We start from the raw sequence: 25,512 nt of genomic DNA on the forward strand, positions 1-25,512 counted from the left end.
CCGGACATATATCTGGTAGGGGTGCAACGGTTTTCAACCGAAAACCGAACCGTTCGGTTCCACATACACGGTTCAATGCGCTCTAATGAACCGCGCTATTTCGGTTTGCATTAATTCATTTATTACAGCTGCGAAGAATGTATTTATCGGTCACACACTGGCCTACTTAGAAGTCTAGCACTCTATCGGTCACACACCGTCCTACTAAGAAGTCTAGCACTCTTTCGGTCACAGAAGTGTAGCACTCTGTCGGCCCACCCCCTACACACACACACACACACACACACAGAGAGAGAGACGGCATGATGAGGAGAATCCAGCACTCGTCTTTAAACGTCGTTCTTGGAATAATTATTGATCGTCATACACAGAGACACACACAGCGGAGTAACCTCGCGCCAACAGGCTTCTAAGCACGGTCGTTGTAAGTTTGTTCAGATCTGATTCTGCATCTGCACTCGCTGTTTGAGTGCTAATTAAGAGGGAGAGTGAGAGCATAAACAACCCGCAGCAGGACATTCATTCCGTCAGAAAAGTACCAACAAAATACTCCCATGTCCAATCCATGACTGTAGATAGAAGCCCTTCTTCTAATAATATAAGCATAATATCCTTAAATCCTCATGTAGACTTATTGTAAACTTTTGTAGGCTATTTTTCTGAGACACGACGCATTCACTGTGAATGACTCCCCTCCCAGGAGGCACTCTCCTCTCTTTCCTGCATGTGCTTAATGCCCCGTGTGAGCGCATAGGTGCATTTATTTCCCCTTGAAAATAATGATAAGGCACATTAAAATAGCAATATAAGGTATTTTTCCCCCTTTAGGCAGAAATGCCTAATAAAATAATATATGCTAAAAAAAGAGAAGAAAAGAAAATGCTATAAATAAACTTTTTTGAGTGGTGCAAGCCACTGCCTGGCTGGCTGGCTGGGTATGAGCATGAAAACAGCGTGGTTGTTTTTCACCACCTGTGCACAACCTAACACACACGCACATTATTAACTGTATATATGATGATTTCGTGTGTGCCAGTACAGTGACACTAGTACAGTACAGTACAGTACAGTAGAGGGTACAGTAGGGCGCGTTCCTGGGGATCACTTCACAAGGGGGTATTTTTTTTTACTGTACCGAAACCGAACCGAAACCGTGGCCCCCATACCGAGGTTCGAACCGAACCGTGGTCTAACTGAACCGTTGCACCCCTAATATCTGGTATTCTTTCTTGTGGTCACCGTACTCTGACTTATGGTGCGTTCAAATCCACATTGTAAGAAAGGTGATGGGTCGCACACACCAAGACTGCATTTTAGTTTTTATTCTTTATAACATCGAATGACAGACGTTTCGGCTATCCAGCCTTCATCAGTGTGGAGAGTTTGTGAATGTCAGTCTCTTTGACAGCGGTGAAAGTGTGCAGGTGCACATAATAAACGTTGATCACTTCACATCACGTGATTACAGACTGGAAAAGATAGACATGTAATAAAGGCTCTGTCAACAATGCCATATATTTGACAAATACATCTCATTATATATATATATATATATATATATATATATAAGAGACTGACATTCACAAACTCTCCACACTAATGATGAAGGCTGGATAGCCGAAACGTCTGTCATTCGATGTTATAAAGAATAAAAACTAAAATGCAGTCTTTTCTTGGTGTATGCGTACATAAATCTGGCCACAATCTGGATGCTGCAAGAAATGCCAATAATTTGCCACATCCCCTGTTGAACAGCTTACAATTATCTGCTGGCACACAGGCACATGGTGAAGAAACATGAAAGAAAACAAATCATGAAGTGATGTGTTGCTGATACTCATGTCTCATAACACTGTGGTCAGATGCCACTGTTCAAGCTATAGAAACATCTACATGTGATTTTTTTTAAATTGGGCTGAAGTGATTAATTTAACAAAGCACACTAACCTTTCCCTTTGTAGGTAATTGTGATGCTCCTGTTCCTTCTCATGCCCTTTCGCGTCAGTGTGCAGTTGTAGCTCTTGGTTTGGTTTTGATACTGCACAGCATGATCCGGGATATAGTGTTGACATTTGTCCATGGTCCTTTTGGCCAACAAGGTGCCGTTGTCTGTCTTGAATTCACAGTCGAAGTTAGGAACATCTTTGCAGGGTGGATAAATGCATTCCAACCTTAAATAACCAAAATATTGGTTAATAATTCAACGGTACAATATAATGTTGTACATGATATATTAAACTGTTATACTATACTACTACTACTATGACTACTAACTAATACTACTTAGTAGTAGTAGTAGTAGTAGTAGTAGTAGCAGCAGCAGCATATAGCATCATAAATAGAGTAGCAGTAAAGGAAACCTGAGGCTTTTGTTGGTGGTGGTACAGGCCGTAAATATGCCAAAGTCCCCTTTCTTCTTCGAAGAGCAACCCCCTGAAAATAAATTGCACACTATTTTGTAATCCATATTCACAATTTACACAGGATACTTTATTAGTATTAGTATTAGTATTAGAGTTAGTGTTAGTGTTAGTGTTAGTATTAGTGCACACTACAGAAACAAGAAAGAGGCTCCTGGCCTAATGGCTCCGCAAGGCTTGTTTACTTAGTTTATTATGAAACTCAAACTCCCACTGTAATTAATAATATGAAAATACTAACCTAATCAAATATCTAATCTTAAATGACCAGAGATTATACCCAAAAGAATATAATAACAAAGAAACAAAGAAACAGTAGCAACATGAGTAAAAGTCAGGAACAACAAGCATGTCCCTGCTGCATGCAGGCAGTGTAATCCAATCCAGTCAGTGAGCAGATCTGATTAAGGTTGATTCAGCTTGGTTGATGAGTTTGTTTATGGAAGCAGCAGCTCAGAGAAAGCTGCTCTACTTCAAAGACACAAAATACTGGACTCTACCAAACATACCTGACCCCAACAATCCACTGTCCCTAAGCTCATCAGTGAAACATTATATACATGATTCCGACATATTATTGTTGTTGGGCAGAAACCTTGTATCTCAATATATAGCTTTATTATTATTACTATTAATAATAATAATAATTGATGCCCTACTTCGAATTTTCAAAACTCAAGTAAATAGCCAATCTACAAGCTCACAGTCACAATGCATCATAGCAAAGTACTTACATTGGATTGAATAATACTACATTTGAAAAGTAATGATTTTTGGTTTCCACCCAACAGTACTTCAAGTCTTCAAGAGCTGTGTTATAAATTACCTTAACTTGTCTTACCCATGAGCACCCAAAGAAGAGCAGCCGATATGTACATACTTCAGAATACTTCTGCACATGTGTGTGATCTTCACACAGGAAAGAGACAAAGGAAAAATAAATGTTTGGCCACAAGTCATTTGAGAATAATCCTGTTGAAATGTAGTGAATCTCTTTTAAGCCTCATAGTGACATTCTGTGGTTAGTATGGCTATGAGATCACTTTGATGCCCATTAGGTACAGGGAGGGATAATGTTCCATGCACAGCCCATTGCATGCAGTGTTGAAACCCTTCTTGTTTTCAGAAAATATGAATCAAGTTGATACAATGTTGCAGGAGATGACAAAGAGGACTCTTATATGTGAAGACAGCAGTGGACATTATAGGGAGAGAAAGTTTGTTGTTACTTCCAGTTATCATGGTCTCCAATAGCAATTTGTGAACAGTGCTTTTGTTAAACCAGAGGAAACAGTAGTACTTTTGTCCTTTTGTTTCCTGTGTGAAACTACACCAAATGAGTTCAAATTCATACAGGAGTCTACGGTCAATCACCAAGACTTGTAGGACTATATTTGTTTATTTGAATGTAATCATTGGCATGATCTCTGTGTTTGGTCACTTTATTTGAGTACTACTTTTAGCAGAAGACATAATACAACAAATATACAAATATACTGTTTTTATGTAAATTGAAAGACGACTCCACTGCAATTGATGCTTGGATATCAACTGAGTTTTCCCTTCCATATATGCTTTGATTACTTAGATTTCTTACAGGGTCAGCTCTAGATTACCACAGGTGGTCTAGGCTTGTTTGTTGTGATTTAGGATGCCAATGGAGTGTCGTATATTGTCCTGTGGATCTGTACCTTATTTTCCTAATGCAGAATGAACAACACACGAGCTCCGATTCCCAGGCCAAGTCCTTCTTTATTCAATCAAGGCATCTCCCATAGTTACATCAGGTTACAAGCATAGCAAAGTCATCTTTTCCATCTCATAGTAGCACAATCAGGCCAGGGTGACCGTCCCGGCTCCTCCATTTTTCCAACTAACCAGCCTCAGAGCCCACCATTCCTTCCCCAATGCATCCCTTTTATCCATCCCTCCCTCATGCAGTCTGGTCTCACCTTTTGTCCCTGTGTGTGTGTGTGTGTGTGTGTGTGTGTGTGTGTGTGTGTGTGTGTGTGTGTGTGTGTGTGTGTGTGTGTGTGTGTGTGTGTGTGTAAACAGCTAATCAAAAACCCCCAACTGGGACAGTTCCTGTAGTAGTCAACAGGAAGCCTAAAACCCCAGGTGGTATATTTGAAGACCCTAAAGATAATATCAGATAAAAGATCACGCAAGAATTCTCTTGAGAAAGAGTGGAGCCACAAGGCTTCCTGCCTGTGGACAATTGATATGCAAATAGTTAAGACACTGGTGGGTGGGTGATGACTCACTTTGGTGAGACAAATGGCCATGCAGAAGTTAAGATAATGTATCATTATGACTACACAAGTAAATATGAATATGCTATATGATTCAAATACACCACAGGAGTCGCCCAGATGACTTGATTAGACTGTTGAGACTGAGGGTGTGGTCATGAGATGAGCTAATGTGGAACACTGTGAAGGAAGGTGTAATGTGATGACGGCACCTTTGATCAGAGTTGTGTGTGTGCGTGCGTGCACGTGTTGCGTGTGTGTGTGTGTGTGTGTGTGTGTGTGTCACAGGGAACTGAGGGAAGCGTTATTCAAACGGACAAATCCCAATGACTCTCCCTCCAATTATATTCAACAATCACAGGTCACAGAGGCATAAAGCAAATAAGTTACATCATAACCTACATGAGAAGATTTTAATGTAACACACACACACACACACACACACACACACACACACACACACACACACACACACACACACACACACACACACACACACACACACACACACACACACACACACACACACACACACGCTTAAATGTCTCCCCAACATGCATACATAGTACCAACAAAAAGTGCAAAGCTCTAGAGGTGTTACCTCAGTCGACCTCTGTCTGAATGTGCTATGGAACGGGATACAGTAACGAATAATAAAATAATAAAAACATTTAAAACAAAATAGTTCACAGAGAAAACATCATGCCATCATACAGTAGCGTAGCCTACCAATAGTGCTCAGCGATAGCTTCTAACAACATAAAGGATTAGAACAGAAGACGATGCTGGCTGCAATCCACAGGTCTCATGCAAGATTTTTAAATGAACATAATGAATTTGAATGCCTCACCAGATCAGCTCTTTTTTCCTTCTTTGTATATTTTTGTTTGTTTTTTAGTTTTTAGTTTCGCCTCCAGACAAGCTCAGAAGAGAAATCAAGGAATCACTGCTATGAACTGGGCAGGGCGCAGGGAGAGAAGCCGCTGTGCTGGAAAGCGATGAGCTGAAATAGAGGGAGGGGGGCTTTAAAGTGCTACTGTACAGTGTGTGTGTGTGTGTGTGTGTGTGTGTGTGTGTGCGTGTGTGTGTGTGTGTGTGTGTGTGTGTGTGTGTGTGTGTGTGTGTGTGTGTGTGTGTGTGTGTGCTTGCGTGCGTGCGTGCGTGCTTGCGTGCGTGCGTGCGTGCGTGCATGCGACGTGCGTGCGTGTGTGTGTCTGTGCATGTGACAGAGAGAGAGAGAGGTAATCAAATTTTGGCTTTTCCACTGTATACAGGAACAAATCCTGTAGTGAATTGTTCCACTCCTGTGAGCAACATGAGTGGAACATTATGGAACGGTCCATTGGGCTCCATTTGTACCCTCTCATTTGCATGAAATAATATGCCCATGAAAGGGAAGTCTGGAGCTCTTTGCTGGAACTGTTGCCCCCGAGACCCGGCTCCGGATAAGCGGTAGAAGATGGATGGAAGTATTATCCATACAGCAAATGTGTTTTGCCATCAGCCACACACACACACGGATGCACGCATGCTTGCACGCGTGCACGCACGCACACACAATTGTGTTATTAACCAGGGTCTGGTTTCTCCAGCTCTTAAATAAACAGAAAATACACCATGCCATAGATTGTCTTAATATAGGACCCTCAGAATTAACAAAGAAGATTTTACTGTGTAGCCAAATGATTATTTCAGAGGCTTTTGAAAGGATTACAAAAGAATAATAACAATTATATTACTTTTTTGTTGTCAGTTGCAGTCTATTTTCCTCATTTAGCTACTCTTCATCACTATCTGGAATTTTGAACATCTACAGTAGTTTGTTCTTTTGATATTATGGACCTCTTGCTCTTATAATGGGGCCATAATCAGTTTTTTTTATGCATGCACATATTATAATCATATTTCAAAATGTTCCGTAAACTGAGCCTGTAGTTTCACCACACCTCTGTTATGATGGTGTGTTTATGCAACGGATTTAAATGATGTATCCAATTCCTTAATTGGGAAACCAAATATCTCTGTCCTCATCTAACGCCGATGAAGACGTGTATTCCCCATTAGCAGCTAATTAGTTATATTTGTAATGTAGACTGCGAACGGTTTTATCATGGGATATTGGTGAAGCCGGGCGTAATGGAGTGCAGATTCAGATGAAGATATTTATGAACAGCTGTAGCTTACTACCTCGTAAAGACAGACTCCGGCCTGTCTTAAGGGCTTTCAATGGTTTAAAGCTTAGACCAACCACAGGGAGTAAAGTTATTAATCATCTTTAATAGACCAAATCGTCATGACATCACCACAATTTATTTCCGGGTAGATAATGGCAACAGCTAGGCACAGCGTCACATTGGAGCAGTATTATTCATTACCCTATATATTTCTAGAAGAACAGGACACTTTTGATATTGTTACTGACGGTCACTGATTATTAGATTAGAAATACCCTATTTTGTTCTGGAGAACTGAACACTAACACTAAATACAGAGGCAGATTTGTGAAAGTCACAAGTGGGCATTTATTCAATCTTTCACACACAGTTCAGTTGGTTTAACGGTTGAGCATCAAACAAAATCATAATCAACATCTATGGGGTAAAAGTCTTCTCAAACGGGGTTATAGTCAATTTCTCTCCTTTTCCTTTCTGTCAGGTTTCAGGTGAGTATTTATTTCCCTTACAGGAGGTAGGTGAGTATTGTAGTGGCAGAAATTGGAACCTGAAACCTGACAAAAGAGCATAGGTCACCTATAAGCAGGACATGGTGCTCCCACAATATGGCTGTCAAGTAACAGTCCACTCGCGGTAAGGTGTTTACAAGATCATCAGAGCACCAACCAGAACAAAGGGTGCATGGAAGTAAAAGAGAGGACATACAGTATATAGAACATCATGTAGCAGCAAGAACACTAATCATTCCAGTAATCAGCCCCGCATGAATAAGACTAGAAGACAGTTTGGTAGAAAAAAGAAGAAAGAGGAAGATTAGGATCAGCTAATCAAGGGGGGACAGGCAAACAGGAAGACCGAAACGTGGCTCAATAAAATTGCTCTGAACTAGCAAGTGGCAGTGTGCGGATGTCCCTTCTTTCACATTACTCTCTGTCATCATCGCACCTGCTCCAAATTGCCTGCCGGGTGTGCGGAAGTCTTCTCTCTACAGGTTGCCTATGGAAACATACTATTAGTATCTCATTACGATATGTAAGTGAGGGGAATGTGTGGGGATGTCTCTTACCGCCTTTCAGCACCCTTCCCTTGCGGAGAGGGTGCAGAGCCAGAGCGTCAGCCAACAAACAGCGCAGCTTCGGCAAAATCAAGTTGGTTGAGTATAGGTATAGGAGGTAGTGGCAAAGCGGCCCTCGATGACGTGGCCGAGGCCGGCGAGTGGTCTTCTGTGCTGCGCACTGTCCTCTGTCTCTGCAGCTCCACTGTCTCCCCTTGGGGTGATGCCTATAGTGACACCCCACAATATTCTGGACACTTTATTTTACTGTATATTGTGCAGATAGCCATTGACATTCATCCTGGAAATACCTCTCTACGTTTAAACATTCTGATCTGGTCTGAAATGTAGAGGGAACAGTTAACCTTAACCTCATGTCAGTGCTTCAACCACAAACACCCTTGTATCTAGGAGAGTGCAGGGAAGGCTTGAATCCTGCTGGGATGCAACATCTCCGTCCGGCTTCTCTTTAACCCTACCAGCAGAAGCGTCATGCAGTATTTATACACTTCTTGTAAATGTCACTCCACACCAAATAAGGTATCACAGGTAGCTGTTAAATCAAGCCCAATTTACACATTCCATCCTGATCATATATTTTCTCAGCCAAATAAGATGTTACAGTTAACTCCGAAATTTGAATGCTCAGTCTTCACCAACAAGTCACTTGCAGGAAAAAAACCTAAATGTGTCACATCCTGTCTCATGCTGCCACAGGATGAAGAAAGTGTTTTAGCACGAGCACATAAATCCTATCAGGGCACTAAATGGATATTTCAGCAGAGAATCTCCTTTGATGATGCTTGTCTCCCCCAGAGTGACAGGATGTGGCACGGACCACCCCATGAACATTCACTCTGTCACCACATTGAAACCCCAGTGAATTGTTCATGTTACCAATTTACCATGTACTGTATAGGCATACAGTATATATGCAACGCTCTCTCACACACACACACACACACACACACACACACACACGCACACACACACACACACACACACACACACACACACACACACACACACACACACACGCACGTACGCTGCACGCACGCACGCACACACACACACACACACACACACACACACACACACACACACACACACACAGTGTTTAACCTGTTGACAATGAATGACCAATGAACAATGATCACAATTGTAATTTTACACAGTTTTGCTCAAATTTGATGTAAAAGTAGAGAATAATAATAAGTATATTCATAAAATATTCAATTGAAAGTGCTTTACATGAGCAAAAGTAAAGACATAAAAGAGATTTTAAAACATAAAATACAGATTTGACTTATTGTTACAGTCCCCCTTATTATATTTGTATAAAGCGTTACAGGAACAAATCCTGAAAGCCCGAATAAAATTGCCTAGTTGGGGCCCACCTAGGGTCCAGGTAGAACCCACTTAAAGCCCACACAGGCAACCCAGGTGCCCGCTGACATTTTCATATGGGTCCCATATCCCACCTGGCTCCCACATAGGCAGCCTCTAGTCTAAACCATATGGGACCCACATCGGTGTGCTGGCTGGGTTGGTTGCATGCCAAATGGCTATACAACCATAAATCACCTTAAAGTGGAGGGTGAGACTTATACCTCTGCGACTGCTCTGCTAACAATGAAAGAGTCTCTCCTGTTCAGCCCATGCAGCCTCACAACAGGACTGCATAACAGTTTCTAAAGGCACAGTAACACCAGTATAAACATAATGTCTTTTTGTAACACACCTTTTAAAGTTTGTTTGAACGTGCATATCCACGGATATCCCAAGCCGTGCATATCCACGCCAAGATGCGTCACACACACACGCACACACGCACGCACCCACGCACACACACACACACACACACACACACACACACACACACACACACACACACACACACACACACACACACACACACACACACACACACAAACCCAAACAAACAAACATGTTTAAATTACTCCTAAACATTTTGCCAAACATCACACACTTTCCTATCCTCCTGGTGGAGACCTCTTTTTCTAGTTAATTTCTGCATCTGGTGTTTTGTATGTCTGGTAGGCTATACAGGCATGTCGCGCGTAACTGTAGAACGCAGAGCATTCTCTGTTCAATTGATGATTTATTGGAAACACCCAAGTTGAGCTCTTCTATGATTAAAGCGCCAAACGGAAAGATAAGGAGGGACTTGGAAGCAAAAGGAATGCCCATAGGCCATAGCAGATGTACCCATCATAGGGATGGATGCAGTGGAATAGGAGTCCTAATTGGCGGAGACCAATATTGGAAAATGGTCACAGGAAAAATGGAGAGACTGAATGAAGGACTATAGTTGCACTGGAAAGTGTATTTGGATGGCTGGTGCAAGGAGAAGTCACCACGCTAAATATCATAACTGAAGTTGTGGACATTGAAGTGATGCACATCAGCGTCGGAGAGGAACAGGCACTGTCAGTGTCAGATCAGTTACGCAACTTTTGGGAAATCGAATCCCTTGGAATCCACATGAAAGAAATGCATTGTGAGAAGGAAGACATGGCAGTGTATCAGTGCATGCCTATTTCCCACTATAGGCTGAGGAAGAAATGCCACTTTACAGTTTTCAAATCAGCCTCATGGTGGCGCTACAACAGGCCAAGTTGCGTCTCACACACACACACACACACACACACACACACACACACACACACACAGACACAAACGAACATACGAAAATACTCCTAAACATTTTGCCAAACATCACACACTCTCCTATCCTCCTGAGACCTGTGCCCAGAAGGGCACTTTTTCTAGTTAATTTCTGCATCTCTTAGGGCCCATTTAACCATATAATGCATTTGGATGGCAAAAATGGCAGATCTGTATATGGCTTTTTACAGTAGTGCACAGTAGTGCACGAAGAGCCATGGCTCTTTAGGCCCCGACTCGCTACTCTGCAGTCTTCAGCCAAGAGGGCTCCAGTACCATAAATCATCATGACCATCAAGTGGCCAGGAGACCTTATGATGTGAATGAGAGCAACAGACTACTGTACCAGGAGAGGGCGCCCCAGGATGTAATTGGAAACTACAGCCTAGACTAGAGGTTCGACCATCGAGGACACGACTATATATATATATATATATATATATATATATATATAAATGTTTAAAAATGTATGTACATAAATGTATGTATAGAAATGCTGAGCAGGCCCAGCTGACCCTGATCGTGGAGCAAGATGCCAAGCGGAAAATACCTGAAAGAGGGTTCATTATTGTGGCATATTTGCAGGAGCTTCCTGAGGCTAGGAACAGTGAACAGTGACATATGCATGTTGGTCTATGGGAAAGACATAGATCAAATTCTTCTTGGTTTTTGAGAATGGAGGTTATAGTGCTGATGTTTTGACAGCATATTTTGATTCAGTTTTAGTCATAGTCTTTTGAATAAAATTCCATTTAGTTGTAGTCGTATTTTAGTCATCTGAAATGTTTTACAAATAGAAAAATAAATAATGTGGACCCCTTCTAGGGCCTCAATCTCAACTATAGGAATTTTGAGCATAAGGGTAGAGAGTAAAGACACCACAGATGCTCTGATTTGGAGTTAATTGAGGGGTGCTAGCCCATGCCCAGCTTTGTGTGTGTGTGTGTGTGTGTGTGTGTGTGTGTGTGTGTGTGTGTGTGTGTGTGTGTGTGTGTGTGTGTGTGTACCCCATAGCGATGATTTGATTGACTGAGCAATGTACATATTGAGCATAAAAATCACACCTGTGTGAAGTGAGGGGCGATAATATATTAAAGTCTAACTCATGTTGATTAGGTGATGTAATGGTGATGTAAAACAAACAGTGCCAACACAAACAGTAAACACCATTTAACAATAAAGAGACAATATGACGTAATGAGGCACATTATGATGTAAAACTTCCCTTCATTGTCAATGGCGTTTACAAAACAACTAAAGACAAACATTAAACCTGTGTATAGGAGGGTCTGGCGCCCCTCAAAAAGTGAGGACAGAAAAGTGAGGAAGCCAATTGTGATTATACGGAATGACAGAAATGTGAGGATAAAGAATTAGGACAGAAAAGTGAGGACACCAATATAGGGTATAGTTTGCCCACCAATTTTGGAGCTCTGGCTCATGGACTAAAAACCAAAAAGAACTGAACCGGTTCCCATTGGGAACCAACCGGTGGAAAAGGGGTCACTGTCTTGCAGGATGTCTTATTTCACAATCGTAAAAATCATCCTGCTCTGCCATCGCTTTTTAATGGTGACTGAAATGTCTTCATTGCCAGTTCTATACACACACTGATGTTGCTTTAGATTGTACAATAGCACTATTATTTATTATGGGAGTGAATTTATTTGGTATTTCTCCAAATATCCACCTCCTATGAGGTTTTCAAGATATTTGGTTATTTGGTTTCAGTTCCTTAATATTGTTGCAGACCAATGTAGTAAGCCAAGTAAGGTAAAGAAACTGCTATACAGTATGTGTGCACACTGCACAGTATAGCACACATTGTGGTGTTCAGGTGCTGTGGGCATGCATTCACTCATATGCTGTTTGATATACCGGTAGTAGACTTCTTGTATGTTCACAAGTTCATATATTGTCTCACACACACACACACACACACACACACACACACACACACACACACACACACACACACACACACACACACACACACACACACACACACAGAGAAATTATACGACACTATAGATTGCTGAAAAGAATGAGACATTTGCAAAGATGAAAATATGGGTAAAATGCAAAGAAAGTGTATTTTTTGACTTGGTGACACGTGTTCTGTATCTGTGAATCATTTATTGACAGTCTACTCTATACAACCTACTGCAGCACTTTAAGAAAACGAACGTATTTCACATCACATGGTCAAAATATAAAGGCTTCAGAATCATTATACAAAAATGAGCCGGGCCATTACATTTTGTGTTTCCAGCAGAGCAGGGCTCTCATTCTATGGACAAAAATGACCAAATTTATAGAAAAAACACAAATTAAAAGTACAGCATGACATCACAGCTTCTCTCATCCTCTCATATTTTGGGTGACTGGCTCCTGACTAACTGCACATGCACACAGACCGCTGCTGCAGCAGACAGAACTACAGGGGCAAAACATCACCTCTGTCCTTGGTTTTCGGCCTGGCGGAGATAATGAACATCCTTTTTTAAAAGGAGTCGCCCTGACAACCATTATAGCCAATCACAACGCGACCAACAACCCCAACTGGCTATGGGATGTAGAGTCTACCTTCGCTTCGCCGAAACATACACAAACATGGCGACAACAGAGACAGAGAAGATGCTGCCCTCTCTTCGGTGTACAATATGTGTGTTATTTCTCTGCGCTTTCAGAATAAGTTCCTCCACAAGTCTTCATCGGAATCCGCATTACGTGCTGCCGCAGGACAGAGGATTTGTTACGATAAACGCTGCAGAGGATTCATCAGCCGGAGGAGGGGGATGGCTGCGCCGTGCCGCACATAGTGCCAGGGACAGCGGGGAGGGTTCGGACGCTGACCCGCTGCATCGGAGTCGCCGGAGTGCTGCAGAACCGTCCATGCCCAAGGTGTATGGGCAGGTAATAATGCACAACGACTTTCGGCATTATGGCCGTTTTCAAAGCCATATTTGTTTAAAAAAAATCTCACCTACATTCCCATGTCAGGTTGTGCTGTAATGGCAGTAGGTCGGTTTGCAGGGAAATAAAATCATGTGTCGTTATCTCACACCTCACCCTGAAGGTGAGGGACAAATGGCTCCATTTAGTTAGCTATTGTCATCAGGGGATAGGCAGTGACCTTTCAAGTTGAATTGTTGATCAAAATCTTCTAGTGGCTGTTTCAGAGATGTGTTAATGTATTGTGCACATTTCGCCACAATTTCGCCATACAGTCGTGTACGGTATAGCTGTTCATATGACGTCATTGCCAAGCTCTTGTAAACAAACCAATTCTGTTCAGTACTTCAGTTCAAATAAATTTAGTGTGTTTTATTGTCACGAAAGTGGAGAACCATGGTGGCAAAGTATCCATGTATATCACCAGATTTAAGATGTTGCATTTGTTCTTGATTTGGAGATTATAGTCCACAATGAAAGTATCTCCCACCTTCAATAACAATCCTGATTCCTGCTTGACCTTTTTGCATTGAGAAAAACGGAACCGGCATGAAGGCTGTTTAATTTAGGCAAACACAATGCGCATCAGGCGCCAGTGCCACAGTCAGTGAATCACCTCTATTCACTAGATAAGATAAACATGAGGTACCGTTGTTACAGGAGCAGAAATAATGCACTTTTTCTTTTTAATCAAAATGATAATTAATAAACTTCAGGATGATATTCATCACAGGAATATTATATTTGACAATCTGAGATGTCATGTACATAGCACCTATCCAAAGTCAAACTATGGTTTTCGTCTGTATTTGAAATGTGTTTTGTCAGGCATGATTGTTGTGGGCTTTTCCGTGTGTGTGTGTGTGTGTGTGTGTGTGTGTGTGTGTGTGTGTGTGTGTGTGTGTGTGTGTGTGTGTGTGTGTGTGTGTGACAATATATGAACTTGTGAACATACAAGAAGTCTACTACCGGTATATCAAACGGCATATGAGTGAATGCATGCCCACAGCACCTGAACACCACAATGTGTGCTATACGGTGCAGTGTGCACACATACTGTATAGCAGTTTCTTTACCTTACTTGGCTTACTACATTGGTCTGCAACAATATTAAGGAACTGAAACCAAATATTGTTGTGGGCTTTTCCGGTTATATGTGGTTCTACTTTCGTGTGTGTGTGTCACCCACTCCTACAAACCAGCATGCCTTGGTTAGCAGAGGAAAGAGAAAGTGGCAAACTTGAAAGGCCAAGGGTAAAAAAAATGCTGAAAGACAGAAGAGCCAAAAAAGACCTGAGAGTAAATGGGGAAACACAATGTCAGAGGAGTGCTCTACTCTGAGATGTACTGAACAGGAAACTGTCTAACTAAACTGGCTGTTAATGACTTGTCTTAAACCCTATATATTTAGTTGACTAGTCTGCCCAGGAGTCTTTATTGGCCCCTCCTTTTTTCCTCTCTGTGACAAAGTGTCTTTAACACAAATACCGGTATCTGAATTACAACACATCACCTTGTGACATGTTGTGAGATTCTGTATTTGCTATTTTTGCCTTAATGTTTGCCCCAGGTTGACACTAGGGGTTTATGTGGGGAAGCCAGGTGAGAGAAAATTTGATGAAAAGCTGCTCTCAGCGATGTATTGCATGCATCGGGAGGCTGGTATTTAATATAAACTCTTAACACCAACATGAAAGCTATGTTTCAAGGATCTCTACTCTACAGAAAACAATCTATTTCCACATACTAAAAATATTTGTATTATCCTCAAAGAGTACAAGAGACGAATCCTAACAAAATCTTATTTCAGGTCTTATTTCAGTACATAATGGATGCAGAGTACCACATTGTGAGCAAGGCAGTACATGACAACATTTAAGACATTAAATATCAGCATCTTATATATATGGGAGAAGTGGTACCCATACTCAGAAGACACACCCCAAGGCAGAAAACCAAAGCCACGAACAGCTACGTCGCTACTGCAACGCCCACAACACCATCTTACACACCAGACTCACGCACACTCACTTCTCACACACACTCACACGGGCAGTGACGTCACACACTTACCCTTCGCAGTCTCTTCGCAGTGTGTGTAAGCGATCTCCTCTTTACACGGCCCACGCCAACCCCAACACAGACCACCAGCCAAATAGACTTTGCATTGTCACTAACACTGGCTCCCTTCCACACTCACGCCGGCAATGCATTTGTTTAATACACACATTAAAGTACCCACACCCCCCAGGCAACAGTCTACGCTGTTGCCCAAACACGTCCAGAAACAAGGACTTTAACCACGCTACTTACATACACTGCAACTCGCTTACAATTCGCAAACCTGGCAACCTGGCAACAGGCCCGCCCCCACACTAGCTTGACAATGTCATCTCACGCAGCACAGAATCTGATCTCGCGCAGGACATTGATGAGAGAAAGAAGGAAGGGGAGAAATTATACGATCGCTATTTTGCTTATTCCATCTAAATCTCTTTGTTTACAAAATAAATGACTCGACGATTCCCTTAGTTACATCAACATTGTTCTTTGTCATTAATTGGATTGGGCCGAAATATCCCCATTACACCGAGCACTTTGCCTATTTTCGCCAGACAGCCAACTGCCCAGTACACACTACACATGTATACATACGCCTGCACGCACACGCACGCCTGACGTGCACACACACACACACACACCAACATGCGACTCATTAAATAACTCTATTTCTCCGCACGCGCGCACACAACATTATTCACGTGAAATGCGTCACGCCAATATTGAGATAGGCTACCAATATGTGGGTATAGCCTACAGGGAATTACCGACGGAGTGTATATATACACACACACACACACACACACACACACACACACACACACACACACACACAGTCCCGGCTCCCCAAGAAATAGATTAGAATTTATAGATGCGCGATTACATAACAGCTGTGTGTCATTATAGCCACACACGTCTCTAACTTGCGGTCACAGTCGCGATACTTTTCAGTTGTGTGGTACTTTTATATTGATTTAACTGTAATAGAAAGTTCCCAAACTTCCCATCTCCCAGTCACGGAGCTGCAAAAAAAAGCAACTGGTCGTTTCTGACCAGTGTTGCCAAATAAGCGATTAGTAAGTAATGTAATTTAATTTATCAGCGATTTTGGGATTATTTTTGTAGATTGAAAAAATATTGGGCCTCCTTTGCTCTTGCCATGACAATGTTTGAGAACCACTGCTCTAAAACAATATTAGACAAAGTTTGAGCCACAAACACATTGCTCTCTCTCTCTCTCTCTCTCTCTCTTCTCCTTTTGTATAAATTAAATAGGCCTATTCATGATTCTGCTTATAGAGAAGTAGCCTATGTTAGTTTGTTTTATGGACTTGAGAGCTACTTTCAAAACGACCAGCATACCCACCAAATAAAACTATCATCCCATTGCTGAAAATAGTGACAAAATGTAATTGAGGGGCCTTTCATATAGGCTACATATAAGACAAACGCACATGGAATGGGAAATAGAGGGGGGAAAATGCAAATCGTAGGCTTTTATTTTTGTTGGTATTTGACTTTGCTACTGATGATTGTAAGCAACAACAAGTATTGCATTGTGTGTTTGAGCTGACAGGCCCTTTTTGATGTCAATCACTCAAGTCATCTCAGGTCATCTAAAGCGGAAGATGCAAAAATCGTTTTTTATATTAAAATTATATATATTTTTACTGCCATGTCATGTGCTCTACCTGCAAAGCCTTTGTAGATCGTGATCTACCATTTGGGCACCACTTAACGTCAGATCAGGGGTTTTTGTCGGCCAGCGCCAACAATGCTCCCCGAAAGCATAATCGCAGCAAATACCGGGCAGTGTGTATGAGCCTTAACATGTTGACTACACTACACTACACATAATAACTAATAACCCGTTTTCAGCTTAAAGCAATTATATTTCATTGAAGCAACTCCTTAGCATTGTTTTCATACCATGGATGTGATAAGAAAATGTATCAAACATAAGGGAAATATTAAATAGTATCGGGTGTACCAGTTTGGCCTTTTCTTTTTTTTCAATGGGGCAATACATTGATTAAACAAACGTTTGATTGATTGAGTTGTACAATGTTATACAACCCTAAACTACTTTTAGAATACACTACACAATACAATACAATTTCAGAACATATAATATTGGCCAATATGTCAAATATGTAAATATTACATATCGCATTGAATGGAAGCGGACCATTTGTAACACATGTTACAAATGACCCGCTTTTGCAAGTTTTCTTTGCAGTTGCTTACAGACCAGAATGAACGTGAATTCCGTCTAAACACGATGCAAACTAATGAAGAACATAAGCATGAACACATCCATGTGGATTTTTATTCACCAACACCAAAGACAAAAATTGTAGCACACACAGGGCTGTATTTTGCGTTGTCTTAAGTACCAGGTCTTATTCCCTAACTTGAGTAAACTAAAGACCTGGAGGCGTGATCAATACTCTTTGGCCACTCAGAATAGCCAAATGGCATTGATCACGCCTCCAGGTCTTTAGTTTACTCAAGTTAGGGAATAAGACCTGGTACTTAAGACACGCAAAATACAGGCCATATACTCCAGGTGTAAAATTATACGCATTTTGAAGGTAAACACTTCAAACTTCCTGGCCACGTAGAGTACGTTGCTGTACACATACTGACGCGATGGCGTCATGGTGGCGTTGACCAATCAAGATATAACGTCCATGTTACAACCGTGAAGCGTTACAACCTTGGCGGCTCTCCCCTACATTTGTTACTAACATTAGGTTGTGGCGAAGTAGAAACGTGGCCAGCAGATACTGTGTTTTGGACAAACAGGCTAGGTATTGGTGTTGATTTGGGTCAACTGGACAAACAGCGTGGTGTTGTTTTGTGTCTGTGTTTGTGTTGGAGCCTCAGTGTGGCCGTACAGGTCATGTGCAACCTCTTCCACAGAGAGATGGAGACACTAAATCTCAGCTGGACAAACATGTTTGCATGCATGCATCGCTGCCTTGCATGCTGTGTGCTACTGTTGAGTCTGTCACTTACTTTGACTGATTTATGGCATTGTCTTTCTGTTAAAATCCAACTATGTTAATTTAAGAACTCTGGGCATATAGGTCATTGTTTATTCACTGTGCACACGTGTAGCCTATTGTATGTCAGACTGTATGTCTGTCCCACAGTCACAATCCTTTAGTAATTAGGCTGTGGAAATATTCAGGACAAAACAATGGTACATTTCCAATAACCCATCCGTTACTACATGTGGAGTCAACTCCCGCCATTTATTTCTTCCCATAGTGCGTGGCGAAGTAGCTCTGGGATGAGTGCGCGCGAAGCGCGCACAAAATTCTAGTTTAGTATATGAATATTGTCAGATTAATTTGAGGTCATATTAATTACATATACCTAGCAGTGTATATTTCTGAACATGATCAGAATACAAATAGACAGAGATAATCTCTTGAAGAACCACATTTCTGATTCATTGTCTCTAAAAACAGGAGGGATCGTTTATTACTCATGTACAATATCACACAATCATATTAATGATGACTAACATAATAAGAATAGAAATCAAGTAAAAACAATCCCACTAATATTTAAACTTTTCCAAGAATTAAATCCCAACTATGGTCTTTACTCTTTACTTGGATAATGTATTACAAAATCATAATATTCAAAACATCCTCAGTTTGGGGGAAAAGCAATACAAATTCAATACAAGTAGATTCAACTAGTTAAATTGCATATCATCAAACTTTGTATCGATCTGGTACTGGTCTAGATTTAGTCTGGCCTTAAGACGGTACACGACTCCCCTGCGGTTAGACATGTCTATTCTCTATCCTGTCTGATGACACCACAGCCCAAACCGAGCAAATAGGACAAATAGCCCTAAGACAGACTTGAACAGTGTCATGTTTCATGCAGTGACAAGCCACCGCCAGGCACAGCTGATGTTGCTAAGTGCTTTGCTTGTTGAGCAGTAATGATTGGCTGGCGGGTTCTCAAGTGGACAGACAGTGATGGTGTTTGTTTGTCCTGTGTGTTGTCTCTGGATAGTCGGGCAGCCAAGTTAGTTCTGTGACCACAACATAACATGTTTATACCACATCAAACGCTATCTATCTGAACCCTACAGCTCACTGATTCCTACAACACCAGACTCTAACATTGCAGCTTTTTTCTTTTATACTCCATATATTTGTATTTATTCTGTGTCTCTTTTCTGATATATGACACATTTCTTAACGGGGATAAATAAGGCCTTACCATTGTGGTAAATACACTATGCTGTATGCAGGATCATTGGTAGTTGGTACAGACAGTGTGTGGCTGTGTGCATGCCTGCATGGCCAACAGTAATGTAATGTGTATGTTATATGTCTTTAGTTTGAGATAGTCAGCTACTACCAGCAATTACACTCGTGCACTGGAAATATTCAATCTGCGTTGTGCTGCAACGCATTGTGAGCTTGTAGATCTGCTATTTCTGACGTGCGACACGCTACACAACGAAGCATAACTCAGGCTTTAGTCAGTGTCCCTGGAGATTGGAGAAGACCGTCAGCATTGAAAATGTAAATGAGAAGGCTAGGCTTAATAAGCCAGTTTTTATGCATTATAGACCATGGTTTTCTCCTTGAAGAATATTGCTAGCACCTAGAGAAATATTATATAAGTTATGGGCACAGTGGTGCAGTCTAGACTCACAGCAAGGTCCCGCGTTCGCACCCATAGGGGGCGCTGTGGGCGCTGTGTGCATGTTCTCTCCTCTGCGTTATCAGTGTGTGTGAGCTATCTTCAAAGTTTCCACATAATATGCTAGACATGATTGTAAATCTGAGCTTCTCATAGTTTAATGGATCATAACCAGCACAGGGGGAAAACATACTGAGGCTGAGAACCATTTGGATTTTATGATTCGGACAAATTCATCATATCACTGCCTCAGTGACTGGACAAATGTGTCTGATAAGTGTACGTAAAAAAATAAGTAGTGAGTGACAGTTAATCTTTAGTTTTAGTGATGTAGGATCCATTCCGTTGGATGCAAGGCTCCTTACAACAATAGGACTGTCAGTCACTGTCAGGAGAACAACTCGGAACAAAACCCTGTGTAAACCTGTAAATAAATATGATATGTCATGTCTCAACTCTCTAAAAGCAACTCTGTAAAACCAGGAAATGACAACTCATTAAAGTTGTAGTCGATAATTATGCAATACACACAAAGTTGTTGACAAAGTGTTTACAAAGTGTTTACATTACATAATTCATGCATTTATTTTACAGCATGTTTACATTATATAATTCATTATATTACAACTCAGATTTATACAGAGTACTCTGTCTTCTTTCCCAAGCTTGACAAATACAATCTGCCACAACAAAAGTCCTTTTGGCAAAACAGATCTCCATTTTTACATAGTCATTTCAATCTATAAAATCCCCACAGATATAAGACATCTTATTAACCAAAATATCCTTTAAGGCGTCATATTTAGAGACTTTACTCTCCAGGTCACATGTAGGCCTATTATTTATTAGTTTTATAGCTATATATTTCCATGTGAGATTTAAAAAGGAAAGTAGCATAGCCTTACTGCAGGGCAGAATCATAGCAGCAGTAAGGCTATGGACCAGAGATAGTGCTCATCTACCTTCAGAAGAACTATAAAGACTCGTTTCCCAGAAGACCACACGTTACCAAGCAGCACTCCATCTTATCTCACTGCAGCAAAGGAGTAGCTTGACATAACTGCCAAGATGAGGAACTTGGCTGTTGCTGACGGAACACACTAGCTCAATTGTGTTGTCCGTCTTCTGCCAAAAATACACAGGCTGGAAGCACAGCACGGTCCAGAGTGTTAATGCCAGTCCGAGAGCGCTCGTCTGAGAGGGGACTCCAGTTCTGCAGAGATGACATCATGGTTGTGGGACCAACTCAGCTGCTGACCTTCTCTAAGCCACAGTGTTTTAACCCCTTCATGATGATGATGATGGTTGTTGTTGAATAGGAGTGGTGTGAAGGTGCAATGTTCCTCTCCCTCTAAGGTACAACTATTAGGGTTAGAAAAGGGAGAGAAACCTTTGCCACTTTCTGCCCGGCATCGTTATTTTGTGCATGTTGTTACTCGTTATGCTTCCATCACATCGCAATCGCAACGCGCTGTGAGCGTGTAGGTCGGATATTTTCACATTGTACCTTGAAGTATATAGTATATAGGGGTCATCGGGGTGAAAAACTGCATGCACAATGTAGGCTAAACATTGCAAAGAGTCCATAATCTCACATCATGACATGCTATCCACTCACTCACACAGGGCTTGAGTGCAAACCCAAAGCAGGACACACACATGCAGGGATGATTGATGATGAAATAGGAAAGAAACTTTTAAGTATCGGAAATAGGTTGTTCCCATTTCTCTAACTCTCATTTCCTTTAACCCATTTAATCATCACAAGTGTGATTTAATGAATTAAGCTATTGCAGTGGTTGTAGTGGATTATTCTTGAATTGTGTAAGGAAGTTTAAAGAACTTAACAACAATGGGACATCATTCATGTATCCTCCTCTGCCTCTACTTTGAACTGTCTGGCATCCTGCTCTGTTGATTGACGTTCATGATTGAGAAAGAAAGCTCCATGAGCTAACATTCTGGGAAATGTGACTTCTTCTCCACCAACCTGTAAGTCCTTCCCAGAGGAACTATTAAATGAAACGTGTCACTTTAATTCCCCAAATGTGATTTGTTGGCTATAATTCATTCAGAACGATTGTAAATGTTTTGCCTGACATATATTCCTGGATATCAGCTAGACAAAGGCAACCAAGCATGGATTTTATCTGCTCTCAAGCTTCTGAGGGGATGCACCAACAATGAGCATCAGGTCGTTGGTGTCATGAAAATATTTGTTGAGTTTGAAGCTGCGCCTCTACTGTGGTTAGGAAGTTGCATCAAAGATCACTTACGTTTTGCCCAACATGGAGATTACATGACTTCTTCAGTTATTGTCCGATGCCCTAAGTCAGTACATATAGTGTCCTTATAATTTATTCATTCATTCACTCATTCAGGCCTTCATTTATGTACCAACCCATGGGGACACATTGAGCGATAAATTGTCTTTTACCATGCCACTAAGGCTAAGCTAACAGTTAATGATCAAGACAAGAAAAGGGAAATTAAAAACATTTGTAATCAAGACAGCACAGCTGTCTTGATTGTGGATTCATTCAATGTAATGAGGGCTAAAGAAGCTAAGTAGTTGGTTGAGTAGCCAGCACCCTTATTCTTCAGTATTGTGTGCAAACAGAATGATGTATCAGCTGTACACATTATGACTTTAGTTTGTATTCTTCATGGTCTACTTCTTACTATATCCAGTGTGTTGTTATGTCCTGTCGCACAGTTTTGCAGACCTTGCAACACTAGGAGTTCACTGCTTGTACCTGTATGAGTAGTAGAGTACTGCCAAATACATTATATTGGTTCCTGTTTCTTGACTCTTGACATGGCCTCACTTTACCAGAATTTGCTGCAGCCCTGCAAATCGTTTATCTTAGTGGTTGTCTTGTCAGTGCAGTGGGTCCCAGACTGAGCTGCTGGCAGCCGCCAGGCGTGCACACTGTGGCCAACAGAGCCTAAAAGGACAGATTTCCATCTGGGTCTGTTCAGCGTCATGTGCTTTAGAGTTTTGTGGACCAAAGCTGACATTCACAATTGTTCAGGTTTTCGCTAATCTTCCCATAATGATGACACAAATCACAACACGGCTCCGTGTTTCTTGAGAATAAACACGTTAAATCTCTGAGCTTGTAAAGCTGTTTTCACTATCTTTGACAATTTAGAAAATTAATTATTTTAAATGTTTTTTTGAGAATATTCAAACGTTTTCTAAACTGCTCTTCTATAACGACATGCTCAAAATAGGGATGCCAGTTTGAAAGTGGTTAAAGAGACGGCGAGAAGAGAAGGGGTGCAGACAGTGATGTAGCCCTGGCTGGTCCAGTGCGTACAGCGAGTCTCTCACTGACGCCCTGCCGGACTCCCATCCACTGCTCACTAGCAGCTTTTCCCACTGCGTGCGAGGGTTTACAATTCCCCCAAAAATAAACAAAACGACATAACTACACACTGACACAAAGCCTGCTAGACCTTGGAAAAAGTCTATTCTCGAAGCTGGGAAGCGTCTCAGGTCACCAGCTTCCATCTAAAATGCACTATTTTAGTCATTAAATAAAATGAATCCAACCAGATCGGCGCAGGCAGAACCCAGAAAGGCCATAGTAGAAGAAATAACTCTGTCCGGTACGTTGCTGTATTAAAATGGCACAAAGTGTATTTTAGAGAGAAGCTGGGGACCTGAGGGTTAGGGTTAGATAGACTTTACCAAGGTCTAGCATGCTTTGTGTCGGTGTGTAGTTAAATCGTTTTGTTTATTTTCGGGGGAATTGTAAACCCTCGCACGCAGTGGGAAAAGCTGCTAGTGAGCAGTGGATGGGAGTCCGGCAGGGCGTCAGTGAGAGACTCTGTAAGCACTGGACCAGGGCTAACAGTGATGGTGCATAAAGCACATTCTGCAATCTGCATGTTGTTTCCCCTTCCTGTCTCCCTACAATGTCCTACCTAAAGAAGTGACTAAAGTGACTAAAATCTCTCTCCAAAATGAGACAGAGATTATTTGGGTGGATTATTTTCCTTTACACTAATGAGACATATTGTCATTGGAGAATATGAGTATATATGCTTTATATTGAACTGCCGTTGAAATGGAGAATGCTGTTTTGTTTTAACCCTAACAATTGGATTTTACTATGAAGGCAGCACTCAGGAGAACAATAGTCATTTAAACAATTTCTTTTGTCAAAGTATCATCATTCATTATTTGGTATCTTACAGATTATTTTATGCAAGCCAAATTGTTTAGTGGATACTTTATTATTTGCAAAGTGCTTAAATTATAAATCAATAGGAGACCATTTAAAAAAACATCACTTTATGTGTAAAAAAATATTTTATTAAAGGGCCACTTCACCCCTGACACAACCTGATCTTATTTTAATGATGTTTAGGGCACTAGAAACACTTTCCCTGGGTTTTTCTGTGTGCAATCTCTGTTTTCAGATATCCTGGTTAGTTCTTCATGTTATGTACGTCACAAACACGGTGGCCCCTCCCCTCCGGACTACAACAGTCTAACCTCGCGTCACCCTAGAGTATGCGCGTCACCTACACGCGGCTACACCTACACCTGAAGACAGCCCCGAGGGGTGTCCCTAGTCTCTACTCCGTTCCACCTACAACCCCAGCCACCCCCACCGCTGCATTCCTCACTCCGATTGTTTGTATTACTTTACTTTACTATTATCATGGCGTTTGCAGTGCAGAGTGATATATTGATCCACGGACTCCATGGACAATATTTATTTGAACCGGAATACACAGAAGAGCAACCCCAGCACTGATGAAACGAGCATTCAGCATGCAGGGGGCCTGGCCCTGGATATCTTTTACTTGATCAAGTAAGTATTTATGTAGCCCTGAAACATGACTGTCATACGAGCGAGCGTCATGTGAACCATAGTATTTCTGCAAAGTGTAAACATTATGTAAACTTGCATAATCTAGCAATCGATTGCTTTAATGTGAGAGATGTATAAAGTTAGGGTAGTAGCTAGGCTATGTATGTGTATTTCAGACTGTTCAGAATGTCGTAGTACTAGATTTGTTTCATATCAAGATTCCAGTTCATAGACGCAGCCATGTTCTATCATATCGTTACGTCCCGAAAATAGAAGGTCTACAAGCTCACAGCGCATCGCGGATTTGACACTTTGTGAGCTTGTAGGTCTGTTATTTTCGGTGCACCAACGTCATGCATGCAACAAAGTATAAATCAGGCTTCACGTCGGATAGATGAT

General features: G+C 41.4%; 1 protein-coding gene and 1 long non-coding RNA gene across 2 annotated transcripts in view; one reads left to right on the forward strand and one right to left on the reverse strand.

The window, feature by feature from the left end:
* Positions 1-2,042: 2,042 nt before the first annotated feature.
* Positions 2,043-5,617, reverse strand: LOC308320725. Its single transcript, XR_013964552.1, has 4 exons — positions 5,523-5,617; positions 3,262-3,329; positions 2,361-2,433; positions 2,043-2,171 (listed from the first exon to the last, which is right to left on the reverse strand). It is a non-coding gene; the product is annotated as an uncharacterized lncRNA (long non-coding RNA).
* A 7,592-nt stretch (positions 5,618-13,209) lies between these two features.
* The window catches only part of sorl1 (sortilin-related receptor, L(DLR class) A repeats containing), a 75,244-nt gene continuing 62,941 nt past the window's right edge, over positions 13,210-25,512 (forward strand). Inside the window, exon 1 of the mRNA XM_080771410.1 lies at positions 13,210-13,504. Within this exon, the coding sequence (XP_080627536.1) occupies positions 13,226-13,504 (279 nt within the window). The 5' untranslated portion in view covers positions 13,210-13,225. The remainder of the gene's footprint in view (positions 13,505-25,512) is intronic.

Source organism: Protomyctophum bolini, assembly GCF_963924005.1.
Source record: "Protomyctophum bolini genome assembly, chromosome: 9".
NCBI lineage: Eukaryota > Metazoa > Chordata > Actinopteri > Myctophiformes > Myctophidae > Protomyctophum > Protomyctophum bolini.